The sequence below is a fragment of the Zeus faber genome (assembly GCF_960531495.2).
Source record: "Zeus faber genome assembly, chromosome: 12".
Classification (NCBI taxonomy): Eukaryota; Metazoa; Chordata; class Actinopteri; order Zeiformes; family Zeidae; genus Zeus; species Zeus faber.
In genome coordinates this window covers 19,511,788-19,536,366 of record NC_137196.1, presented here as the reverse complement: position 1 = coordinate 19,536,366, position 24,579 = coordinate 19,511,788, and the positions used below count along the sequence as shown (strand labels likewise).

General features: G+C 42.4%; 1 protein-coding gene across 3 annotated transcripts in view; it reads left to right on the top strand.

Moving 5' to 3' along the window:
- Positions 1-24,579, top strand: part of LOC307238227 (receptor-type tyrosine-protein phosphatase F) — a 199,450-nt gene that overhangs the window by 64,580 nt on the left and 110,291 nt on the right. For all 3 annotated transcript variants that reach the window (XM_080011136.1, XM_080011134.1, XM_080011135.1), the window contains exons 2-4: positions 2,851-3,024; positions 16,523-16,668; positions 18,380-18,521. In XM_080011136.1, the coding sequence (XP_079867262.1) occupies positions 2,925-3,024; positions 16,523-16,668; positions 18,380-18,521 (388 nt within the window). In that variant the 5' untranslated portion in view covers positions 2,851-2,924. The remainder of the gene's footprint in view (positions 1-2,850; positions 3,025-16,522; positions 16,669-18,379; positions 18,522-24,579) is intronic.

Below are 24,579 nucleotides of genomic sequence, written 5' to 3'. Positions count from 1 at the left end.
AGAAATTTAAACAAAACAATTTCATCGTATTGGGAGTATTGATTTTTTTTTTCTTTTTTTAACCCAGCCCTATATGTGTATTGCATGTGTAATTTTAATTAAGTAGTACAGCAAAGGCCATGTACACTGGATTTCCCTCTAAATTAATCAGTCAAGTACAGTCCTATGTATTGTGGTTTTGTGTAAGTAGTTTGGCAGGTAAGAAGGTGGAGTGTACACGTACTGTACATTCCTGAGACGGTCCTTCTTGACCTGTTGCTAAAGAAGTATATACTTATGAGTCACACATATCAGCTTTTAACTGGAATTACATGCACACATAATCTCACAAGGGCAGACGTCCACCCCAACATGCTCTCACTGTTTTTCCCCTTGTTCTCCCACATAGCGGTAAACAATGCCTCCTGTGCTGTGAGCCCCTTGCTTATTTTTCGGATCACACTGCATCAGCTGGACAGTGGTATCCCTTCCTTCCATCACTGCTGCTGTTGCAGCACAAATGCACATGGATGCAAGTGTCCCACAGCGTGCGTGTGCAGCTGGGAGGCACCAAGCCGCACTGGGATAAATAAGTAGCTAAATAAATAAAGAATAAACACGGCTCTAGGAATTCGTCTCATTGAAGATGAAAAGCATCTGCTTCTCCCTAGCATCTGCTGTGAAAGATATCCCTCCACCGCCAAGGGTTTGGAGCACGGCGAGTGGCCAAGTCTATCAGCCTTACTCACTACCTACCAACTCGAAGCTATTGGGATAAAAAACGAGTGTCAAAACAAAGCTTACAGCCAACAAACTTGGTGTGTTATGCTTATTTTGCAAAGTTAACTCAAGGTATTAACTTGAAATAAAAAATGGGACCCTAATGTCTTTAAGATTGCATTTGTGCAGTGGGAGTGTGATCCAGCTCGTTGGCAAGCAGAGCATTGTATTTGGAACTTTTATTTTTTTTCTCACAACTTCTAGAGCTTAGCGCAGCAGCAATAAGCTACTTTCTCATTACCAAGGAAGGTACAGGCACAGAGGGGAGCTTTTTTTTCAACTGCATTATATTATTCTGGCTGCCCTCAGGGCTTTTTTACAGACGTCTACATGCAGGGAGGAACGTAATGCATCTTGATATAATCGCAGCTTGACTCTTACTGATGACAGATGAAGTCGGCCACACAGGATGTTTGAAAATCCTTCTGATGCAAGGTGTCTGACGGTGAAAAATGCGGTCGGTGGATGTCGAACCCAAATAGCGTATTCTTGCTGGTAACAAAGAGCGATGTGGTGGAGGGTGGTTGATGGTGCTCGTCTCCAGGTGTGTCGAGATGAAGCACCGGGAGCATCTGAGCTGTGACTCACAGCATTACGAAGCATCATATTACCCACCTTAACCCTGCCTCTTCATTGCTCACCCTTTCTTTTCCAAGCAACCTGTCACTGGAGATTAAAGCAGGCTCCATTCTTGAAATTCAGCCTGCTTGGTACGACTCCCTTCTCGCAATGTTTTCCTTGGAACCGTGTAATAAAATAGGTTATCCGCAAGGTGCCCTGTCTGTGTGTCTTGAGTGTTTCTCAATATTTCCACGTGCATTGGAGTTGCCAGTGACTAATAGACTGCTCAACACCTCCATTGGACTTTTTCTTTTTTTTTCTTTCCCTCCACAATATACTGGAGGCATTGTTTCCCTGACACTCCAACTTACTTGGCTCTACGGAATAGACTAAAGTTGACTGGCCACCCAGCAAGCCTGAAGATATTTCACATTCAAGGCACTTCTCTCCTTTCACAAACATCTGCGATCAACATTGTTTACTCTCTGCTGTAAAGAGCGCACTGAGACCAAACACAGTAGAGTCTGAGAAACCTTATACAGAATCGTCAGGGAAGCCTTGCTACTTCTCCAGTTGTTCTCAGTTTTTTTCCCCCTCAGCGATACAATATTAATTCCATGAAAAAGGCAGACATCTCTCCCAATCATATGCACCCTCTACTTTATAACTATGTGATTGCTCATCACAGATGGCCATGGGCAAAAGTGTAAGGATAAGAAATGTAGTTACTGCAATTTATGTGGGTACGCGGTTATGTTGTTTGGATGGGAATTGTGCGCCGAAAAGAGCAAGCCGGGGAAAGAGGACAAACATGAGGTCATATATACGATCTGGTCTGTCTGATCTCTGGTGCTCTAAATTCAGCAGGGATGATTAACTATCAATACTCATGCAGTTTTATTTAAGGGAAGCCTTTTTCCTTGTGTGTCTTACTGCCAACTTTGATGGTTAAGCAATTCTCTCTACTTGGGCGCTTGGGGTAATTACAGTTAATTTGTGGAACATCTGCCCCCGCTTTGCCGACCAAGCGTGTCCCCCTGGGGTTACGGTGTGTGTTAAGTGTTTATACATGCGTGCATGCTTGGTTGTCATCCTGTGACATCATTCCACTTTGTGTGATTTGAGCCCATCTGGAAGTCAGCGTTTCAATTTCTTAAATGGGGACATTAAGTGGGCATCGGGCCCTGGGGAGTAGAGCTGTTGGGGGATTTGGTGTAAGCGGACCCGTAAGATATCCCAGTCAGGCGTCCTGACTTTGCCTTTTGTTTTGTCCTGCCACCATATCTCCCTGTGTCGCATTATCAGTATTCAGGCTCTTTCACTGCTGAGGCGTGCGTGTAAGATTCAAATCACTACGTATAGAGACAAAGATCCTTTGCCATTGAACTTTGTTTTTTTCCTGACATGTGTTCATTTTCACCTCCCTTTGTTTCGACTCTGGCTTCGTTTTATTGTGACGTGTTATTGTTATGCTCATTCAAATATATGCAAATTCTGATGTTGTATCCCTATGTTTCTTTGCTCTCCTAGGTGTTAGTCTTTGATCTTGTCAGAGTGGGAAGTGTCTAGTGGGGACCTAGGAGGGAGCAGTGCCAACGTGGAACATGGTGCCTAACATTCACCCATCAGTGCCCCTCCTGCCCAGAGGGGCGGCGCCATTCACACTTCTCCTCAGCTGCCTGGTGATCTCCTGTCTGGCTGACAGTAAGTAGCATTGCTCGATCCCGGAAATTGTTCTACAGATCAGTGGGGTCTGTAAGAGTTTTGGAACACACGTTCGATATTTTAACCTCTCATTTAGGTGGTATTAGCTGAAATCTAAGATTTTTTTTTATTATTTTTTTTAAATTTTAAATAACATCCTTGAACACAGATCAAATGATTGAGCTTAAGAATCATGTATCCTACCATATTTAAACAAGCTAACTTTTAAACTTTTTTAACTTTTTAAACTTCTAAACTTTTTTATAAATTATATGGTGTAATCATTTTAATAGCGATAATATTTTAAATGTAAGAAATGTATTATTTTTAATAAGATTTAAAATATAAGAAATTGTTATTGTTATTTAAACCATTAAGTATTGGTTATTAAGACTTGTTGTATTGCAAATTGTAGACAAATGGACATCTTGGAAACCTTTTAGGGAGCCTTTATAATCTGTAAATGGTCAATATACAGTGCAGCAAAATATAAACCTGTCTTCTATATGGTTAATACATATTGGGGATGGTTTTAACAGACTTTTATAGATACAACAAGGTTCAAGGCTAAATTGAACACAGAGCACGTGCCATTTGGTTTTAAATTTGGTGTCCTGGATTCATGCAGAAGCGACTCCTATCACACACATCACATAACACATCACCTGCAGAAAGCTTTAGCATTTTGCGGAAAAAATAAGCGCACAGTGCCGCTCCTTTGGCCCCCTGTGCCCTGCTGTCGATCTGAATGACTGGAATGGCTGGGAGAATGTGCACAGGGAAGATGTGTCACAGTTGCTGGTACCCAGGTCTCTCGGGGCGACCGCGAGGCCAAGTCCTGTCGCAGACGGGGTCAGGAACAAAATTAATTCAACACATAACCTCAGCTGCACTGCTGTCACAGGGTCACTGTAATTCAATTAGACCCTCCCTCCACTACCATCACCACCCCTCCTCACACCCCACCCTCGCTACATCAACCCCCCCCCCCCCCCCCCCCCCTCACCACTCCAAACAGGAACTCAACGAAATTTGTGTTGTAGTATACTCTGCTCATCCCTCCCTGTTCTTATGTGTCTATGGATCTTTCCATATTATTGGTAAGAGTCTCACTAGAGGTCTGCTGTGTGGCCTTGGACCTACGGCGGCCAAAAAAGGTTTCAGGCTTTCGGCCACATTTTCACTTACAATTATGGCCTCATTGTGATTTGTTTTAAGAGAAGATATTGAATTATTATGTTGTTTATAATTGAAGAATAGTTTCTGTTTATCAAAGACAAGGTATCTATTTGCAATGGATAGGAGAGATAAGCAGGCTTACTACATTTGGGGAAGGGCTGCTGTGCATTATTAGGTGCTGTCTCCTATGCCTATACTATTGCTAAAATGCAGCTTATGATAATTATTATTGGCATAGTCAATTGCACAAAAAATGTCTATTAATAAATGCCGCAAAGCCTAAATCTTAGAAAACCAGTCGCTCTATGTGTGACTATCCTTTACTTTAGTGAGAAAGAAAGCAAGTTTTGGTCGGGCCCAGATCTCAGCAGTAGCACCGGTCGGTCTCGGTCGGGTTACGTCTCAAAGGCCCGGACACAGATAATATCTCCTAAATAACATGTGCCCCAACACTGTCAGTATACTCAACATGAAGTGAACCAGTACGAATTCACTGGAAGAGAAAGTTGAACTCCCAAAAGTTTACTATTTGAACCAGTTGCAGATAGGGGAGGTTGTGTACTGATATTTGAAAACCGAGGGGGGTTGGCTTTTGATATTTGGACCAATTGCAGACAGGGTGAAGTCATTGGACTGTTGAATAGTTTAAACTGGGGACTAACTCAAAAAGCAGTGGGCCTCATTCACAAAATGTAGTTACCTTCAGGTTTGATCATAAAGGGTCCTTACAAATGTTTCCATGATTAAAATGACATGTATTATTTGTTTTTTTACCTGACTGTCTTTATTACCACCACAATGTATGTGTGTTTGGAAAGCAGCAGGTCGTCATAATGTTGGCTTTTTTTACATTACATTACATTTAGCAGACGCTTTTATCCAAAGCCACGACGGACGCAGCCATCAGGAGCAATTAGGGGTTAAGTGTCTTGCTCAAGGACACTACAGCATGCTAGCAGGAGGAGCCTGGGATCGAACCAGCAACCTTTAGATTACTAGACGACCAGCTCTGCCTCCTGAGCTTTTATGGTATAGTCATAGTGATAATTGTCATTCATCACTGGTACATCTGGGTCCCTCACAAAATATGAAAGTTCCATGAATCCGACTTTGTTTTTTTCCAAAGGCTGTTCTCTTAATGAGAAAAGTAACCACAACTTAAATTACCTGTGAAGTGAAAATAAAACTGTGCTCAGAGTTTTGTCACACCAGAAAACAGTGTGTTATTTACCACCCAGCCATATTTGAATCATTTAAAAAATTGGCATGTATATAAAATTTGGTTTCAAAATCATGCAACAATAGCCAGTACTCTCTGTTTTGAGACGCAGGGGGCGTGTCCGCTGAGGACGCTGAAACCACGGACATTGGCATTAACCGTGTAATAATATATATATGTGGTTTTGTATTTTTTTTCCACCATTTTTTTCTCACCTACAATTTTTTTCCTTTTGTCTTTCTACATGTTTTCAGCGATTTCTTTCTAGCACGTGTAATGTGTTGAGAAACAAATCACTGAATTCACTTCACAGGGACTTTAAGAAACCTTTTGTGAATTAGGCCTGTTGTCTTTTTATTCACTTCTTGTTCCAAGCGTGTCTATTTGCTTGTAAAGCTCTGGTTCTTTGAGTATACTTGCGCCATAAGTCCAACCTTGCAGCACATTTTCACACCTTAAGCCCCCCCTCCTCGTTCTGCCTGCTATGACTTTTAATTAAATTACCTTGAACCTTGGGATAATGAGTAATTCAACCATTTGTTCCCATCCACGTGATAGCATTAACACTATACCTGGGTATGAAAATAGAGTACTTAGAAAATGCTGTAAACTGGCCAGTAGCTGTGTGATACATTTTGTGACCTCTATACTGATGTGAATAGAGCAGATCTTTATACCACACATCCAGGCGCTTTCAATAAAAGATGCAGTATTTTGCTGCGCCAAGATGATATTAACACTCTTTTAGAGGTCATCCTAGTGCTGAAGCTCCAGAATGGAGGCTACCAGTTGGGCACGAGGCATGATGTCTTACTCAAATGGGGTTGAGTGTTATGAAGCAAAGTCTTTGCTGAAGGTTAATGTAACTGTAAACGCATCTAATGTTACTCTTATGGGAAAAAGTCCTAGACCTGCTATTACAAGAGTATAGTGCCAACAGACATAGAATTAAAATAAGACAGCAGCATGAGGGGACAAAAATAACACCACAAATTGTGGGGTTGAGCACAATGCTTGCCTATAATTTGTATGGTCTAAGTTATGCAAACGTGATAGTTTTGGTTGTGATTCCCTGAATTACAGGGTGGACCACAGACAGATATTTTGGGTGAGGTGCCTGGTAAGGTTCAGATTACCAGAATTCTCTCTGCCTTCGTCTTTGTTTGTCATGTGCCTGTTTTGTCTGTTTAGTGTTTTGCTTATTGTGCGCTCTTTGCCCATTTATTAAAAAAAAACAACAACAAAAAAAACGCTTTATAAATAAATGTGACTTAATTTCACTGAATGGAAGAGCTCAGCAGGCGATGCAAACACAGAGCAAACTACTATGTACCTTTGTTAAAAGTGTAAGCTAACTCCACACGCAGCGGCTTTAGATGACTCCATTTGCAAGGCGCCATTGATTTACTTTGTTGTTTTTTAAAAGATTTTGGTTCGGTGCTGCAAATCAATTAGTGTTATTGGTCTTGACGTAATAGCAAATAAGAACAAGTGCCCCCCTGCCATCACCATCAGTGTTATACCTCTGTGACATCATTCATCTTGTATAATCATTGAGCGGGCTCACAATGCGCTGTGATTACTTTGAGTGCTGATCTCAGATGCCTATCGATCCCTGGGGAATCCAGCCTAATCAAGCAGCTCGCTCCCCTTGTAGCTCACCGCCCCACAAGGTCAGGCTCAAAGTCACACATATCCAGTGCTCACATGGAATGGTTATCTTTTTGTTGTGCTGTCATTGTGAGTTATTTCATTCACTTTAATGTGCTTTTGATGTATGTTTCTCCTCTCGGGGCTTTGTCTTTATAATCTCGGTTGGCTTTTTTAATGTGAGCTCCAGTGAGGCCACCGGGGCTGTATCTGTGCCCTAGGCAGTTCCGTGCACTGCCAGTGGCAGAATGACAACCGGCATCATAATTATGTTTATAAGGTTTAGCTGGCTTATTACTAAGCCACTGTCTCACTCGAATTCCTATTTTTTTCTTGCCCTGCCTGTTTTGCCTACAGCTGATTAACAGTGATTTGTAGGCCTAAAATAGCCATAGTAGTTATACTATAGTAAATGACATTCAATATCCACCAAATCACTGATATTGTATATTCTATAAGCCCTGCACATACTCCCCATGGTTACGCATGCAAAGCCCAAAGCAGATTTGGTGATCTTTTGTATTATTAGGATTAATTTAATTAACACAATTTAATTACATTTTCGGTTATGTTGCCTTTTCTTGCTGTTTAAATTCATTTTTGCTACCCTTCATTTTTTCCCTCAAGGTCCGCTATGATCTCAATCTCAAACAGCTCAAAATACTAAATGATCCGTCATGAAGTACATGGGCATTTTGAGGGCTACTCAAGGAGGTTGGTTAAATCATTTACAAAGATGCTACAGCGGAGTACCAAGAAGAATGGGGAGTGGTTTGGAGAGCGATGGCTGACGGGGTGGGCCGCTCAAAATTGGATTGTGTTTTTAAGTGGCCATATGGTCACCCGGTTCACAAAATTGACAGGAATAGAAATTGATTCTGTTTTTAATTAAAAGTAACTGTATCCACTCCGAGAAACACTCGGAGAGTAATGTTGTTAGCGCACAGCTGTGGTCCACACAGATCATGCAGACAGGCAGAAGGTGGTGCTCGGGTAAGGTGTAAGGAGAGGAAGGGTAACCTCAGAAAATGCACCAAGGAGAAAAGCAGGCACGGCGGGAAGGTCAACTCCAAAAGAAAAACAATTTCAGAACGATGTGACAGAACCACGCAGCTGAAACAGAAGGGAGGATAAAGGGGGGAGGTTCACTTCTTAATGTGGCACTGCGGCAATGTCAAGATGGTGAAGGAGGGAGGGATTGTTTAGGGTTAATGATGTAAGATTAATAGTCTAATTAGGCTGCTAGATGTCGGGGCCAGAGGCAGTCACCCCAAAACCCCCGGCTGCGGTCCGGATTCGACACCTCCGTCAGATGAAAAGGTCTGTTAACTTCCTTTCAGAAAGTGTATGATGTAATAGTTCAAAACAGTTCAGACCTCTTTGTTCACGTTGATGGCTTTGTTAACGTCAGCCAATCCATTTATGTCAATACTGTATGTGTGTGATATCGTTGAACCTCTTACCATTTGTAAAACTGGTTGTAAGGCTATGCATTGGCAGGTGTTTGATTTTCTGTGAGATTTCAATTAGCTTGTAATCTAAAATTGCAAAAGCTCTCAGAATCACAGCCCTAAATTCAACGTTTTGATGCAGGCTAGATTTGTTTCGAGTGATGCCATCTGGAAGCTTGCATCAGTATTTTAAGAACATCCAGAAGAAAATGTTCTCAATATCTAAATTGATAAGACGGGACTACTCTGCTGTCGATCGACAAGTTTTAACAAAATAACATGAAATATTACCAGGTCGCGATCATCGCTTCACCTATTTAAAGGATACAACCTAATATGTATTTTGTTTTTTAGTAATATCCTGACACACTCATTAACATTGAACCAAAACATTTTATTTCCCATTTTTTTCAAGGTGCACTCATGGGCATTTAAGCTTATAAAAACACCCTGCGTGTATGGATCAGAATTATGAACATTATGGGGCAGCAAGTGGAATATTTTTTAATGTCTAAATGGCATCATCGCTGCTCAGCTAGAGAGAGTTTGTTTTTCCATGTCCCCATAGTAACATCATTCAATTTTCCCTCCAGTAGGGCTTATCCGGAGCCGAATCACTTTAGGCCTCGCTGCTCTGGGTGGGGGGGGGCAATAACAATGGTAGGGGTCCTCTATGGTCTCAGAGGGAGAGCTAATCTAGGGAAGGCTAATTAATGAGGTTATAGGGGTCATTCAGGGCTGAACGTTGATGGATGATGACCTATCCCTGAAATGAGGCCTTTGAGTAAGCAAGTACCCACATCAACAGCTGAGTCTCCACCAGCCAGATTCCTCTATGCCCCAATTCTCTCTCTCTCCTATTTGTTCCTTTCACCCCCAAGGGAACACTAAGAACTTTCCCCACACTAGTCTATTAATGACAGGGTCCTAGCCAGGGTGGCCGTTGGCCTTAAGCCAGCAACATTAACAACCCCTCCCTCTTTTACCCCCAGGTCCCCACTCTGTGCTCCCACAGCCACTTAAGAAACAAGTTTGTATTTGCATTTGTGTGGCATTTGGTCTCCACCGACTGCTTACATATTCAAAGCCACATTCAAAATCTACTTTTCTCTCTCCGCATTCCGTGTAACATTTAAGAGCTCCAGTGTTGCGACTTCACCAACTCCAACGACTTCAAATGCATGATCTATCCTACCTTGGAAAATGAACCCGCTTTCATTCGAATCCAATGTAAATGAGAACATTTTTTATGGACACCGGTAATTTCGCCGCCAGGCTGATTTTGATGAGCTCAGCACATTAGCAGGCTTGTGTTAAAGGTTTGGTGCGAACATAATAGAGACTCTGTTCATTGTTTAAGGAGACTGAACACATTTACCCTGTCAACATCTTATACAATTCCATACATTGCTTAGCTTAAACAGGTTCATCAAGTCTTTACAATAATCATAATTATGACTCCTACGAGTGTTTTGGCACAAGTGGTTGTTATGCGTAAAGTTGTTCAACATTGCACTGACTGCACGTCACACCGCGTCTGCCTTGGCTGCCTCACATTTCTCTCGAAACTTTCCTGTAAAGCGCCGCATTTGCAGAAATCCGCCACAGGTAATGACTCATCATTGATGAGACGGTGGCAGGCGCCAGTGAAAATACTGTGGCTAATGCAAAACCTCAAGCAAAACCTTCCCCATCATATGATACCGCTAACCCCATCATTACCGACAAGACCTAAATCGTCTCCGCCAAGGTGCACAAAGGAGTGTCTATCCTAACCGGGCCTGTTTTAAAAACACATGTTTTGAACACGTACCCTGCCGTATGTCACCGGGGTGTGCTGATTGAGATTTTATTTCTTTTTTTCCCCCTGGAGGGATGGCATATCACCAGGGAGAAAAGAGCACAGAGTTTACACTTAAAAGATGGTTCTCGCTTATAACCGCCTTGTGAAGATGAAAGCCATTACGTTAATGTTTCTCACACTGGGAGGAGAGGAGTGATCAGTAATTGCACTCAGAGTTTATGTTCTTCTCCGCTGTCTTGAATAATTCACTGAAGACTTGAAGGCCCAGATAGAGCCTTTCTTCATGGTCAAAGGGAGTCCTGAAAAGTTTGACAGCTTTCGGATCCCCCCCCCCCCCCTCCTCTGTTCCTATCAGTTTACGCATTTTATGAAGGTCTATTTGCGGATTAAGACATTTGCTCTGGTTAGTTCCCCCGATAAAGAATATACAGCCGCCTGATCACGTTTGTGAGCCTCTAAAACAACTAGGCAGGCTACTCTTTTATGATTCATTAATGGTTTTCATGAAACCTATTTTATCATTAATATTGTGGTATTATAACAATAGCATATTTTTACTATATATTGTTTTATATATCAGGGCTGTGACGATTACCGCAATACCAGGGAGGGACAGTCAAGTCAGGACAGTCAGGACAATGCACCCGACTCAGAATTTTGTCAGTCGAATCGGCTTCGGCTGTTCAATGCCACTATGAACGGGACGAACACAGCTCTCCGCCATCGGGGCGCCCAGAGAGCTGTGTTCACGATTACGAGCTGTGTGGACGATTCACACATACAAAAATATATTTATGATTCCCCTTATTTATAACTCCTCATTGAATTGTTATCCCTGTGGAATTTTGTGAACTTGAAACACTGACTGACAAAAATCAAAAATTGCCCCGCTCCCCCGGTTGTACGTTGCTTTTCACCACGGTAAGAAAGAAATTATACCGTCACAGCCCTGGTATATATATGGTGGCCCTGGTATATGTAGTGATTTGGTATAAAAACTGAGATTTGCTTGAAGGAAAATGCCTTTTTTGGTGCTCAGCTGGTATTTGTGAACATGTTTATTGATTTTAAACAAACTTTAAATGCAGACTTTATTGGGGTAAATAACTTGCGAGAGAGGCAGCTTTATGTGGAATTAATTGCAAGTAACTTGCCAAGTAATGGCTTGAGAAAAATTTAATGGAAGTGTTCCATTAAAACAAGCAGTGCTGATTCCATCAGACAAATTCACACTAAGTGATGCTTTGTGAAAATTATAACTTGCAAATGCATTATTAATAAGGAATAATGGTTTGCACTCTGCTGCGTGCATATCGATCCCTGATACTCTACTCTGTAGAGTTGCTCTCGATGGGCTGTCTTGTAGACTTGGGAATTGGCTAATTGTTTGCACCACTTGTGCTATTTAGCCTACTCTCCCTGCTGTCTCTGCATTCATAAAATAAACTCTCCGAGGACCCCGACAGGGAAACAAGACGATACTGTATTAGTGCCTGGGAAAATGCCATTACATGACTAATACTCAAGAGTTTGGCAGATCGTTGAAAAACAGTAGTATGAGGAATATTAGAATAAACCTCCTCCCATTTTTTAAAACCTCCTGAAACCATACCTCTATTCTTGCCCCCTGACACAGAGTTTAAAAGATGATGTCTAGCCTATTGGCTTCTTCCTTACACAGATGCTCAGCATCTCTTCTTGACCTTGGTTCACCACAGGCTTGACGTCGAAAGTCATCTGGTAATAGATTTGGTGACTTATCACCTGTTCCAACACTGTGGCCATTGTTATGCAAAGAACCAAAGGACCATAGCAACACTTGAGGAATCTGGAAGGTCAGAAAAACTATACATTTCGTCTATTTAATGACTTCCAACCCCACAAAACCAGCTGTAGGCATTAGATCCATCTAAGAGAAGTTTCTTAATCCTCCCACAGCGCAATCTAAGATGGACTACCTGAATGCTATCTGACCAAGGGATCTATGCAGGTTTGTCAATAGCCTGACTGCAGGCCAAGTCTAATCTCTCAAGTCAACAGGGGACCAATGGCCCTCATTGTTTTTCCAAGTGAGAAGCACATTGTTTGTCATGAGGTAAATGAGAGATATTCAGTACAGATAACCTCAACCTTGGAATGACGGTCTTTGCATGCTGTCCACTTGACAGGTATAGGCGGCTCTTCCCAACACAATCGCGAGAAAAAATATATAATTGAAGGCTTTGAATGTCAGGGTATGATTCCTGAATTTGACATATCAAAGTAGAGACAGATTACAGTTCCACTCTGGCAGTTGTTTGCTGAGTGTAGAATTTGTGTAGGTAGGCTTAAGTTTTTTCCCCCCCAACTCATCCCCACCATTGTTTCAGCGTGACAACGGTGTGTCTTGACAGTCAGGAAAATAGGACACAGGCAGAAAAAAAGTCAGCCTGGATTTTGCGTCTCTTAAAAAATAGCTGACAAATGCATCACTATGATATCCTCAACTGCCACAAGCAGAAAGAAAGGATTGGGGGGGAAACTGCAGAGTTTTAGTTCAGGAGGAGATGTTATTTCCCTGTCGAGGCAGTGTGTGGTAAAGACCATATATAAGGCTAAGCCTTTACAGTCAGAGAAGGACATTTTTGAAGGTTATTGTTAAAGTTGTAATCAGTAAGATCATTTTGTTGAAACAAGCCCATGTTTGATACTGATGCCACTTTTTTCACGTTATGCTTGTACATAACACGACAATTACTCAGGGGGTAGAATGGGATGTCTGGTAATTGGAGGATTGCTGGTTTGATGCCCAGCTCTTCCTTGTAGGATCTCCCAATGAGCTGGTTGCCAACTTGCACGGCTGTCTCCCACCTCAGTGTACGGATGTGTGTGAGAATGGGTGAATGTGAGAAAAATTTGAAAGCGCCCCCTGGACTAGAAAGGGTGCCATCTCAAATGTCGTCCATTTACCATGTGCTCCTTTATATCCTTTGTTGGTGGCGACTCGATAATCCTTTCATGGCGAGAATGCTAAGATCAGGCAGGCATGCCCACCAGCGTAGCTGCTGGTGGTCAGTAAACTGTCAATATGGATGAAAATTCCCAAAAAAGAACATTCCGCCGGAGGAACAAATTTACAATGTGTGTGTGTAAGTGACCAAGAAAAACAAAACAGATCTTTCGATCAGAAGAACGCATACTTTCAGGAAAGGTAGTGAGCAAAGATGAAAACAGACTTACTGCAGTTTTGGAAGGTGTGTAAGTCGTGTATTGAAATCCACCCAACACAGACAATCTTATCGATTGCCACTAAGTTCTTCACGAGACATGAAATAAAGGTCCAAATTAGTTAGTTCTGCACTGCGAGTCAAAGGTCACATATCAAAAATCCCAAATATACGGGAGCTTGTTTAAGAGAATTAATGCCAGAAAGCCTCAGCAAGGGCCCGTTTAAATATTCTCCACTGATCCCGAACAAATCCTGAAGATTTCCCCAAAACCGATGGCTGCCCATTTGTGCTTTGCTGGCACTACAGAGGCTTTGAATGTACGTGCTTTAATTTGACGTATGTGCCCCAGAGCTGTTTAATGCTGCCTGATCCCTCCTCTAAGCTAGGCCACCCCCTGCCCCCTTCCTTATTTCTTTGCTCTAATGGAGCTGCTGTGGACAGATGTTAGCGCGGCCTCTTGAAGTCAGAATGATGGTAATCAGGTCTCTAGACTTCATAATATTTAATGATCCTCTGCCACACATGATGGGGAAAAACAAAAAAGGAGTTCTGCTTTGCCAGTGAAAACACTTAATGTAGAGCCAGAAATAAAATGTCATTCTAATGTCTGTGAGGTTAGTATGAAAGTATTGTTGATCACATGGCCACATGCGTTGGTTTGTACGGACCCAAAAACATGCTTGCCTGGAATTCTGTTCTTGCCGGTTCTAAACTAGTGATGGTTTTGAAAAAGGTTGTGAATTACATCATACTTTTGTGTCTCTTTTTTGTCTCTCAACCCCGTTTGTGTTTGCATCTAAATAATACACCTTGTGTTGTAATGAGAAACAAATAACTTCCTAACCTGCTGTTTTTATTTAATTAAATTTATTTTTTTTTTTACCAAGTAATGAATGCTACTGCCATGCTTCCCATTCCTTATCGTGACTGGAAATGGTGGGCACGCCCGTGTCAGAATCAAATTTGTTCATATGGAAAATAAAATAATTGAAAGGGTGCACAGGGAAGATTTACTTACCATGCAGTTGGACACTCCACTCAGGGCATGCATCTCTAATAAGCTGCCTCTGTCTGTTCAGCTGCACAGCATCTAAGTGTACACACAACAGCAGCTCACCTCCACTGAGTGCACCCCGACCTCGCTGCCCACACGCCTACGATCTCTCGGCAATTGTACATCGCTGGGATTGCAGCTCGTGATGAACACTTAGCTGCAGAGAGCATGCACCAGCTCTCTCCTTTTGTTCCTATCTTATCTGTCTGTTTTTATATCTGTCCATCCACCTGTCTTTTTGTGAGGCGCTGCAATGAAAAGTTCTTGTCCAAAGCCAACTTTCAGGAAACATTGGCTTGAATACAAAATTCCACAAACCACAATTTTTTTTCCCCATTTACTTGCCAATTTGTTTTTGTACCATTGCATGAAATAAATCAATTTAGTCTTTGCTTTGCTTTATTCTTTTCAGTGTAATTGTGTTTCAAAACGACAAGGTGATGGGGGGCAAATTTTTTTTTTTATTATTGAGCAGTCAGTCCTTTGTGTGCAGAAAGATCAACTTTTGGAGGAGATATACTAGATTCCAATTAGTAGTAAATGCCTGCTACGCTGTTCTGCAGGCTATGTTAGGGGGCCATGATTTAACTATGTGGGCTCTGACGAAAGCTCCTGCTAAAGACTCCTGCCCTCTATGAACGCGGTGATGCATTATGCTAAGTTGATATTGATTCTCACCCAATGCCTGTCTGCCGCCCCCCAGATTTCATATTACAACACATTGAGAAAAAAGAGACAGCAGCCATTGTCGAGGTTCTCCTTAGTGTGTGCGCTGGCAGGGAAGCCTGGCGTCTCTCTTGTGTGCACACCATAATGATTTCCCCCGATCTATGTCTCTGCGAGGCGGCCTGCCCGTCAGGACTGCAGTTGATGTGCTCTCCTCCTCCCTCGCCGCTAATGACTCTTGAGACATGGACTCGTCGACTCAGCCAGTAATAAGGATTATGACGCCCGCCACTGAAGTGTAAATAAAGAGCGACTCGGGGCATCTTCGCAAGTAGCACCGTGCCACCCAGATGGGGGTGGCGGTGAAACGGGCTCCATGGACGTGTGTGCACAATAACACTCCGGTGTGATGCGTCGTGAAAACGCTCTGAAGGCACGCAGCACAAAAACCTCAGACGCAGGTGTATTCTCAGACAGCGCATCGCGGCACTGTGCACCTTTATTTTGAAAGAAGAGCATTTTCCCCCGACGCAGAGGTTACAAAACACCAACATGGCAACAGCCTTGGTGTCGTTCAATAGTGTATGAATTGTATCTGAGCTGGATGTCTTGGGTCCAGGACTATTAGAAAATTATTGTAATTTATTTGGTAAAAAAAAAAGATGGCTACCTGGCAAAGTGACTCTCAGAATAGAACGACTCATAGTATCAGTGGAAGTTAATTAAAATTGTGGTTGTTGGCAGCTGTTGAATTTCCTCTGTGCTTTTAGTGCTTTTTATACTTATCCGTATCTCCCTGTTGAGAGTAGGGAGCACGCCATAGTCGTCGTGCTCCTTTGTTTACTTGGGCATTCACAACGCAGGCCCTCAGACGATAGCATTGAAAGTGTGGCCGCGAGAAATAAACGAAATTGCCTGATCCAAAAGTCTTGCATAACATGAGTTATATTCAACACGATGCAAGGCCGAACGGCACAGAGGCAGGAGTGTTCCCTCATAATTCAGCTGCAGGTGTCAGCAACAGCCATGGCTGCGAGGTTTCGCACTGTTCCCTTTGATGCTGGGGAAAAAAATGTTACCACTAGTTATTTCAGGACACTAATGTCTCAACCCTCTCTCTCTCTGCCCCATCCCTCATTTTCGCCTCACCCCTCCCACCCCGATCCCTTTGTCTTATCATCCTCTCTCCCTCGACCCTCTCCCATCCCCCCTCCAATCATGTTACCCCTCCCTGGCTTCCCTGTCTCACCCGCCATCCTTCTTCAGGCTTGCCAAGTTTTGTTAAATCCCCCGAGGACCAGATTGGCATCTCAGGAGGTGTGGCGTCATTTGTGTGCCAGGCCACTGGGGAGCCCAAGCCCAGGATCACCTGGATGAAGAAGGGCAAGAAAGTCAGTTCCCAGCGCTTCGAGGTAGGAACACACACACACACACACACACACAACACACACACACACACACACACACACACACACACACACACACACACACACACACACACACACACACACACACACACACACACGCACATGCTGTGGGTGGAAGAAAATAATTGAAACACTTCAGAATATCACATCGGTCAATACTGTATAAATTCTCAAAATAGCAGTGTCAATGGTTGAAATGTCTTTAACAGCCAATCAATATACAATGTGAAATAATACATCAACCTTCATTTTGTGACTGTGTTACAAGGTTATTCTAATTATTTTACCAGAGCAAACGTTTTATTGCTGCGTTATAATACAATATTAGGCAGCGGGAGGGTTGAAATAGATACAATTTCAACTCATATGACAGTAAAATTGCAATGTATGTTATTTTATTACTATCAAAGTGTATTGCAATATATTGAATTATCTAAAATAAGATAATACTTTATTGATCCCCCAGGGGAAATTCAAGTTTTACAGCAGAAGTTGACAGAACAAAAAAATAGATAAAGAATAAACAGAAGTTAACAGGGAGTAGCACTAGTGCACTTGAATATCTTAACTCAGGTGACGGGTACGGTAAAGTGTGTGCTGTGTATACTCTGTGTATGCTACCCATGTATAATAAATAGTGCCTGGTAATAATATTTATGATAGTACTAGTTGCAATCGCGAGACTCTTGCCAATGCACACCTACACACTACACCCTCACAGCCCACAGAGCCACGCACAGAAACTGCAAACACATGCGCACAGTGCAGTGCACACAGGGAACACAATCAATTGCCCAGTTACTGAGTATCGTGCCAGCTCTCTTCCCCTCCAAGTGAGACTAGACAGGCCCTCTCTCCCTTTAATCTCCCTCCATCTTGATTTATGTAGTCTTCTTCATCTCCCTCAGTCTATTCTCTCCACCCCCCATTTCTGGACACGCATCCCCTTGATGTTCTCTCTCTTTCGGCTGTGCTCTCCTTTTCCTGTGCCTCCTTTTGAACCTGCGGTAACGGTTGAGAGCGCCTACGGAGCTATTCTGCACTGCACCTAAGCAGTGTTTTCCTCTGTAATTTGATGCAGCAGAAGTAAAGGGAAATGTTAAGTTTCATTTTAGATCCATCCTCCTTTTTTTATGGGCACTGGGGGTTCCAAGTTAAGGGTTCTAGTGAAAAATGCAATTCTTCTTGTGGCTACAAACTAAAAAAAGAAAAGGATAAAAAAAAGGATACTTTTAAACATGAGATGCAAAATTTGGCTTAATGTTATTACTGTATTATTCCCTATTGATGACACTTTCTCCAGCTCTAGTGGTTGGAACTCGGCTGATTAAATAAACAGGAGATATTGACCCAGCAGCACAGAGAGCCGTTTGGGAGGCTCAGGCTTTGTAGAACAAGCTCGCTTTCAAATGCAACTAGTGTAATAGGGTTCTAGAAGTCTCTGCAACTCTCTGTGTGGTCAAGTCTACTGTGTAGTTTGTGGAGGCCCAGAAAAGTAATAACCAGCCACTGAGACATGGAATTCCAGAGGTGAATTTAACCGGTTACAATCATGCAAAGTGAGAGGAAAAACAATCAGAAGCAAAGATGCTACGGCAAAAAGTCACTGATTTACAATTGATTTATTTTGTTCCTGGGATGGGGGACCCAAACAGCAGCCTGAAGCCTCTTCCCCTTTTTCGTTTTGCCTCCCCAGGTGATTGAGTTTGATGACGGTTCGGGCTCGGTTCTGCGAATCCAGCCACTGCGTACACACAGGGACGAGGCCATTTATGAGTGTACGGCCTCCAACAGCGTTGGCGAAATCGACATCAGTGCCAAACTCACCGTACTTGAAGGTAGGATGCAGATGTAATCTTTCTCTGTCCTTGCCTTTCATCATATGTGGCCCACCACAGCAAAACCCACATTGTCGCGCATTTTTAAATCGCCAGGAGCAGCCAAATAAGTTGAAAAAACTTTAAGAAGGAAAATGAGATTTTTCCTGATTTGTGGCCCTTTGTGTTTTTTTTTTTTATCTCTCAACATATTTTCAAAACCGAGTTTGATTTATAAATAGTAGAAAAATGTTAAACCATGGAGTTAAATATTCCTGTTAGATTACATGGGGAAACACAGTTCACCTCCAGAGACGCTGAATAGCTCTGAACAACGCCGATCGATCGTTTCCTTTAAATCAGGTGAAGATCATTCCTCCATATTCCATTTGATGTGAAGTCACAATGTGAAACCGTTTTGATAGAGTTCAACCTTTAATTCGTACTACTTTTACACACACATGGAGACATTGTTGTGTAGGGGGCGTATACCAACGAATAAGTAATGCTGACGTCACTTCTGTAAACAAGATGAGGATCCTTCGGTTTCAATTGTCTTTAAAAACTTTCATCTCAGTGTTGTTATGGATTACAGGAAGCCGGTGGTGAATCTAAATCATATCGCGGACCTTAATCTGACCAGTGCGATACATCCAAGTCAGCGTAAGCAGCGCGTACTGGACTTTTTTCCACAATGAAATAATTCAAATTTTATAAAACATGTATATTATTACTGTTGAATAAAAGCTTTTTTTAACACAAAAGATGTGTGTGTCGATGACGCTGTTCAGCATTCCCTCAAAACACAAGAATAATGCAGAGATTGCCCCATATAGCACAATGTCAAGTTTCCATTCAGCAGGGTGTCAAGTGGCTGTGTGACAAGTAGCCACGCGGCTCTGTTGGTCCTCCAACCAATTTGCATTTTAAGAGCGGACTGAATGAAGCCAAGTGTGGGGGAAAACTTTGAAGGTGATTATCTCAGAAACACAGTTTGCCACACCCTTGTCATTAACAAGTCATCGCTTTAAAAATATTTGCTTTATTTGCACAAGTGACACCTTGTTTTGAAGCTCTGATTCTTCACTTTCAAATGAAGGTGAAACAAAGTCAAAAGCCTCCAAATGTACCTAAAGTCTGTGGTGGGTCACATATGCTCTGTATGCCTTCATCACTCTACCTTTCAACCCCTGTCAATGTTTTTCTCCACACTCTCTCTTGCACTCCTACATATTTTTTATTTGCTGCTTTTGCGTTAAAAGCCACTTGAGGTTCCCAAAAGCAAACTAGTTTTTCTGGATTAATAGTTCATAAATAAACATTCTCATACCCACGAGGATTCCTGACGTTGGCAATGTCATGGAGTGGCAACTATAACCTTATCTTTATAGATTTCTTCAAAATTTGTCAAAAGTATTTATGCATCTTATATGCACTATACAGCAGCTAGGTGGTTGATATTTGAACGTTTAGATTTTTAAACGTCTTTAAATGGACAACAGGAATGATATGCCAACTTGGGGGTATGACTACCATCCTGCCCACAGGCTAGATTGACCTCCAACAACCTTCATCACCCTCCTGCCAGTGTAATTTAATGTATTTTATTTAAATGGACAGAGGTCCCGGGTCTAGCTCTGCTCAGCCTTCCGTATCACTGCGCTGCAAGCTGTATTGCTTCCTTTAATTGATTGTAATTTTGCCTTGTGGGCACTAGTCACCGTAGGAGTAAAAAAAGGCGATTCAGACTTAGCCAGCAAGAGAATCAGGGCTTCACTGTTGCTGTTATGGACATTACAGCAACAGTAAAGCAGATCTCTCTTCATTCAAATATAGACCGTAGGAATCCCATCTTCCATACCGTTTCTTTCTGTTCGCTTTGATTTGATGATATCATCGGCATGGCTTGCGTAATCTTGCCAAAGGGAACTTTGTCTCGTGCACAGAAGCTCTTCATTATTTCATTTTTGTCCCTCTACCCCTACAGTAGCGTGAAGAAAGTGGTCCCCATGCGCCAACAATTGGTGTTAACATGACATAAGGCACACGTGAACGAGATGAGATTATCAAAGGGTTAGTTCCGGGGTGAAACAGGGGCTGTGACTTTGGCTTACCCTCCGTCAGTGAAATCAAAACAGACAAAACAAACAAACGTCTTACTCAACAGTTAACAAGACATCTCTAATAAGCATGTGCATTCATTAAGCTGCGGTTATCCACCTTCCATTGTCACCCAATTTCATTGTTCCTAATGTCAGGCAGTATTGTATATGTTCCTTTGATAACAGTTTTATTCAAAACTGTTTTATGTTTTTGCACATCATCGTCCAGTTAGTGGCAGTGGAAATGTAACCATAGACCGTGCAATAATCATTTAGGCACAGAACCACATGTGCAAGTCCAATGAAACGACACCAAAGTCCTTCATTTATTAAAATTAAGAAATGTTTTTAATAATGAATATTTTATAATAATAATTTAAACAACACTCAACAGGTAGGAAATACATTGTAAATACATATTCAGATACACACATCACTTTAAGCAACTACGTTTTCTGTAGTTGCAAACCCTCCCCCATTTCATAAATGGAGATGCCGCCTGTGACCATCCTTCATATTGCCTTGTCATGTCCCCCTGCCTCTGTTACTAAAGGTAGAATTACAGTCACAACAACACAATTTGATAATTAGCAAGACAAATGGTTGAAATAAACTATGGACTTTTGAAATGGGATATGTGTGGGAACCATGCAGTTTATTATCCAAGGCTCAAGCGTAGCTCAGCGAGCAGTCACTGGAGAACAGTGGTGTGCACCACTACCGCACTTCCCACTGCAACTTCCAGCCATCCGTCTCATCACAACTAACATTCACAAACTAGATTTGCTAGTGCAGAACACAAAGATGAGCATTTTGAACCATGTCCATTGCCATAACTTGTTCACTCCCTCACTCACTGGCCTTTATTCAGTGTGTAGCTGTGTGTGCTTGTGAGGACACACAGCTACACATAGTCAAATTTGATACACTAAGAGTTCTAACTGGCAGAATACTATTGTTTCATTTCCTCACATACATAGCACACACAGCCAAAACACACAACCTTGCAGAGCAATTCAATAATTAACTATTTTTAGACTAATGCTTGTAGCCAACAACTGCAACACAGTGGGCACACTAAACACAAATAAATTGATGTTAATGCTCCTTAATAGAGAGGCGATGGTCAAGGAATCCTGAGATGCTAGCGTTCTTCCTCATTTTGTTTCTGAAACACATTCTCTAACCTAATCTCTCTATTCTTTAATTAAATAAATTCCCCTCAGAAGGATCTGTTAAGGTGCCGTTAAGGAAAACCTTCCTCCTTCAAGTGTCCTCCAAGTTTGTTTCTGGTTGAGAGATATCAGGAAGTGACGCTGCGTTCCACAGGAACTCTGAAAACTGTATGCAGCCGAGGTGCCACTTCTCAGGGTGGTTAGGAGGAGGCAGAGAGCAAGATCAGTTAAGCACCTAAATAAACGTGGGCCGTGTTTTTGTAGGCGCTTTCTTTTAGTCTGGAACTTAGGGGCTCGCTGGCCGAAAAAAAACAATAGTATTAAAGATATTAATCCGGTGCAGGAGGAATGTCACATTTTCGTGCTCCTGGTGCTCCGGCAGGGCTCCTGGCCTGCTCTCGAGCCCCATATACCGATCCCTCACTGCAAGACAGACCAGCGGTTAAGAAACCTTCCTGCCCCGAATTGGACCAATCAGCAGCGCTCCGGCGCTATTTTGGCCGATTCGGGACAATCGTGCGGTCAGGGTAAGGAAGCCGCGCTTCTGTCTGCTGCCGCGCCTTAACCGCGCCACCTGGTCCGCTACACTGTAATTCATGTTCATGTTCATGTCTGAGTTCCACCGGAACTCAGAAAAGTGTAATTTGTGTCGGTAGTAGCTTAAAAATTTGTGATATGTTCCGTTAAGCACATAACTGTTCCAGCGCAGCTGTAGTGCCCAGCAGTAGAACACTGCACAGTAAACTCTCTCCAAATAAAAGGTTAAACATTTTATATACAAGATATCAATACATTTTTTCCCACTTGAAGAATTAGAATGCCAATTCTATTTCCATGCTTTCAACGGCATGTGACTTAGCATGTGGTCAAATACCTCAGTATATATTAACTGCTCCCTCCAAATAGGCAGTAAGGATTGGTTGACGTTATTGTATGGCTAAGTCGATCTGGATTACTGGTTTTAACAGAGCAAGGGAAGGTTGAGTATTAATTATGATTATTTAACATACTGAACACCTCAAAATATGGATTATGACACAGGTCGAGCTTTAACACATGCTTTCAATATGATCAGAGGCAATTGTTAGAGTCCTGGGAAAATCACCAATGATGAACAGTTGTGTGGGATGTCTTTATATTCAGAGTAAATTAATGGAATTACAACAATGTGCTATATTTTTAGAAAACAAATATTTAGATGGCAGCAGTTTGGTTGAATCTGAGAAGCTGGTGCTGTGTCCATGCTAAAAGAAGTTGTCTATCAAATATGTGATGGCACCTCTGTTCACTGAACCATGGCCAACCCATTTTTATTTTGCATGCTTCCTACTATAACGCACAACAATTACTAACCTGGCCTGTTTTATAATTGCTCTATGGAGGTCTTCAGTCAGTGAATGTTCTTGGATGCCATTCCACCGTTGCAAAGGTCGGCACTATATAAAATGCATTGGCCCTGGAACAGAGAAATTGGCCTTGGAAGACACATATGATGCATATTGAACACGACCCTTCGGCGGAGTTCCCTTCTCGTGCCCGCCGCTGGCATTGGCAATGGAGGTGTAACAGTCATTTCTCAAATCTTTCCCTTTCTCTTCCACCTCATTCTCTCGACATCTCCCTGCATGGCTGAGCAGTGTTGCGGCGGTGACTGCAGAGTTTAGCCGGTCGCTCCCCTGCGGGGAGCCATGGAGATGTGTTTTCACACCAGCCAAGTCTGAGCATTTGGTGCTCTCACAGTCATGAGTCTTGAGTCGTTCGGCAGTTCTGTCACGACGGTACGACCCCGCTCTTTGTTCCTGGTGGTTCTCACGCCCCCGCCTGAGAGGTCATACCCACCCAGAGTAAGACACCGGCACAAAGTCAGCTTGACGGTTTCCCTATTAAGTCTGGAAGTGAGGTGAGTGAGGTGAGTGAGTGAGAGTGAGAGTGAGAGTGAGCGTGAGAGAGAGAGAGAGAGAGAGAGAGAGAATAAGAAATGTAGAGAAATGTGAAGACTGAAGGAGACATGATGTGATGTAACCAAATGCATGACCAAATGCAAAAGAAAACCGCTATAGACTCACCGCTACTCAGCCTTTTTTTTCCCCCCTCTTTGTTCTTTTTCTGCTTATTAAAGCCCAATTGGTAAAACCCAAAGTTTACACCATTTTTTGACAAGTGCAATCCTAAACACTTAGTCACACCGGTCATGGCAGAAATAGAAAGACATTGGTGTCTGTTGTTCCCTGGAATTGTGTGTGTGTGTGTGTGTGTGTGTGTGTGTGTGTGTGTGTGTGTGTGTGTGTGTGTGTGTGTGTGTGTGTGTGTGTGTGTGTGTGTGTGTGTGTGTGTGTGTGTGTGTGTCAGCATTATTCTCAACAGCACAGCCAATATACAGTACATTGCTACGTGTGGTCTAGACTGTGCAGTCTAGACCTGTTACAAGGATGATGAGTTATTATATGTGAACCTCAGAGGTCCTAAAGGAAGAGTAATATTCAAAATGCCCTTATACTAAATATCAGATAGACTCTATCCCCTTTTTTTCCTTCTGCCTTCCAGAACATTGTCGAGTCCAGTGGGAGCAGTGAGTGACAGCAGATCCGTCTCTAGACAGGGAGAATGTTATCTAATGGTGGCGGATCAAAAGGGCCATCATTACCAGGATCATCGGGTGTCAGAGAGTGATTTAAAACGGTTAACATTCAGACCAGCCACACACCTTTTTCGAAGCTACCAGACAGTTGGTTTCAAACATCTTGTGCAGAGAAAAATGGAATTTCTGCAAAGGTCAGCTGAGAAATATGCAAGGAATCAAAG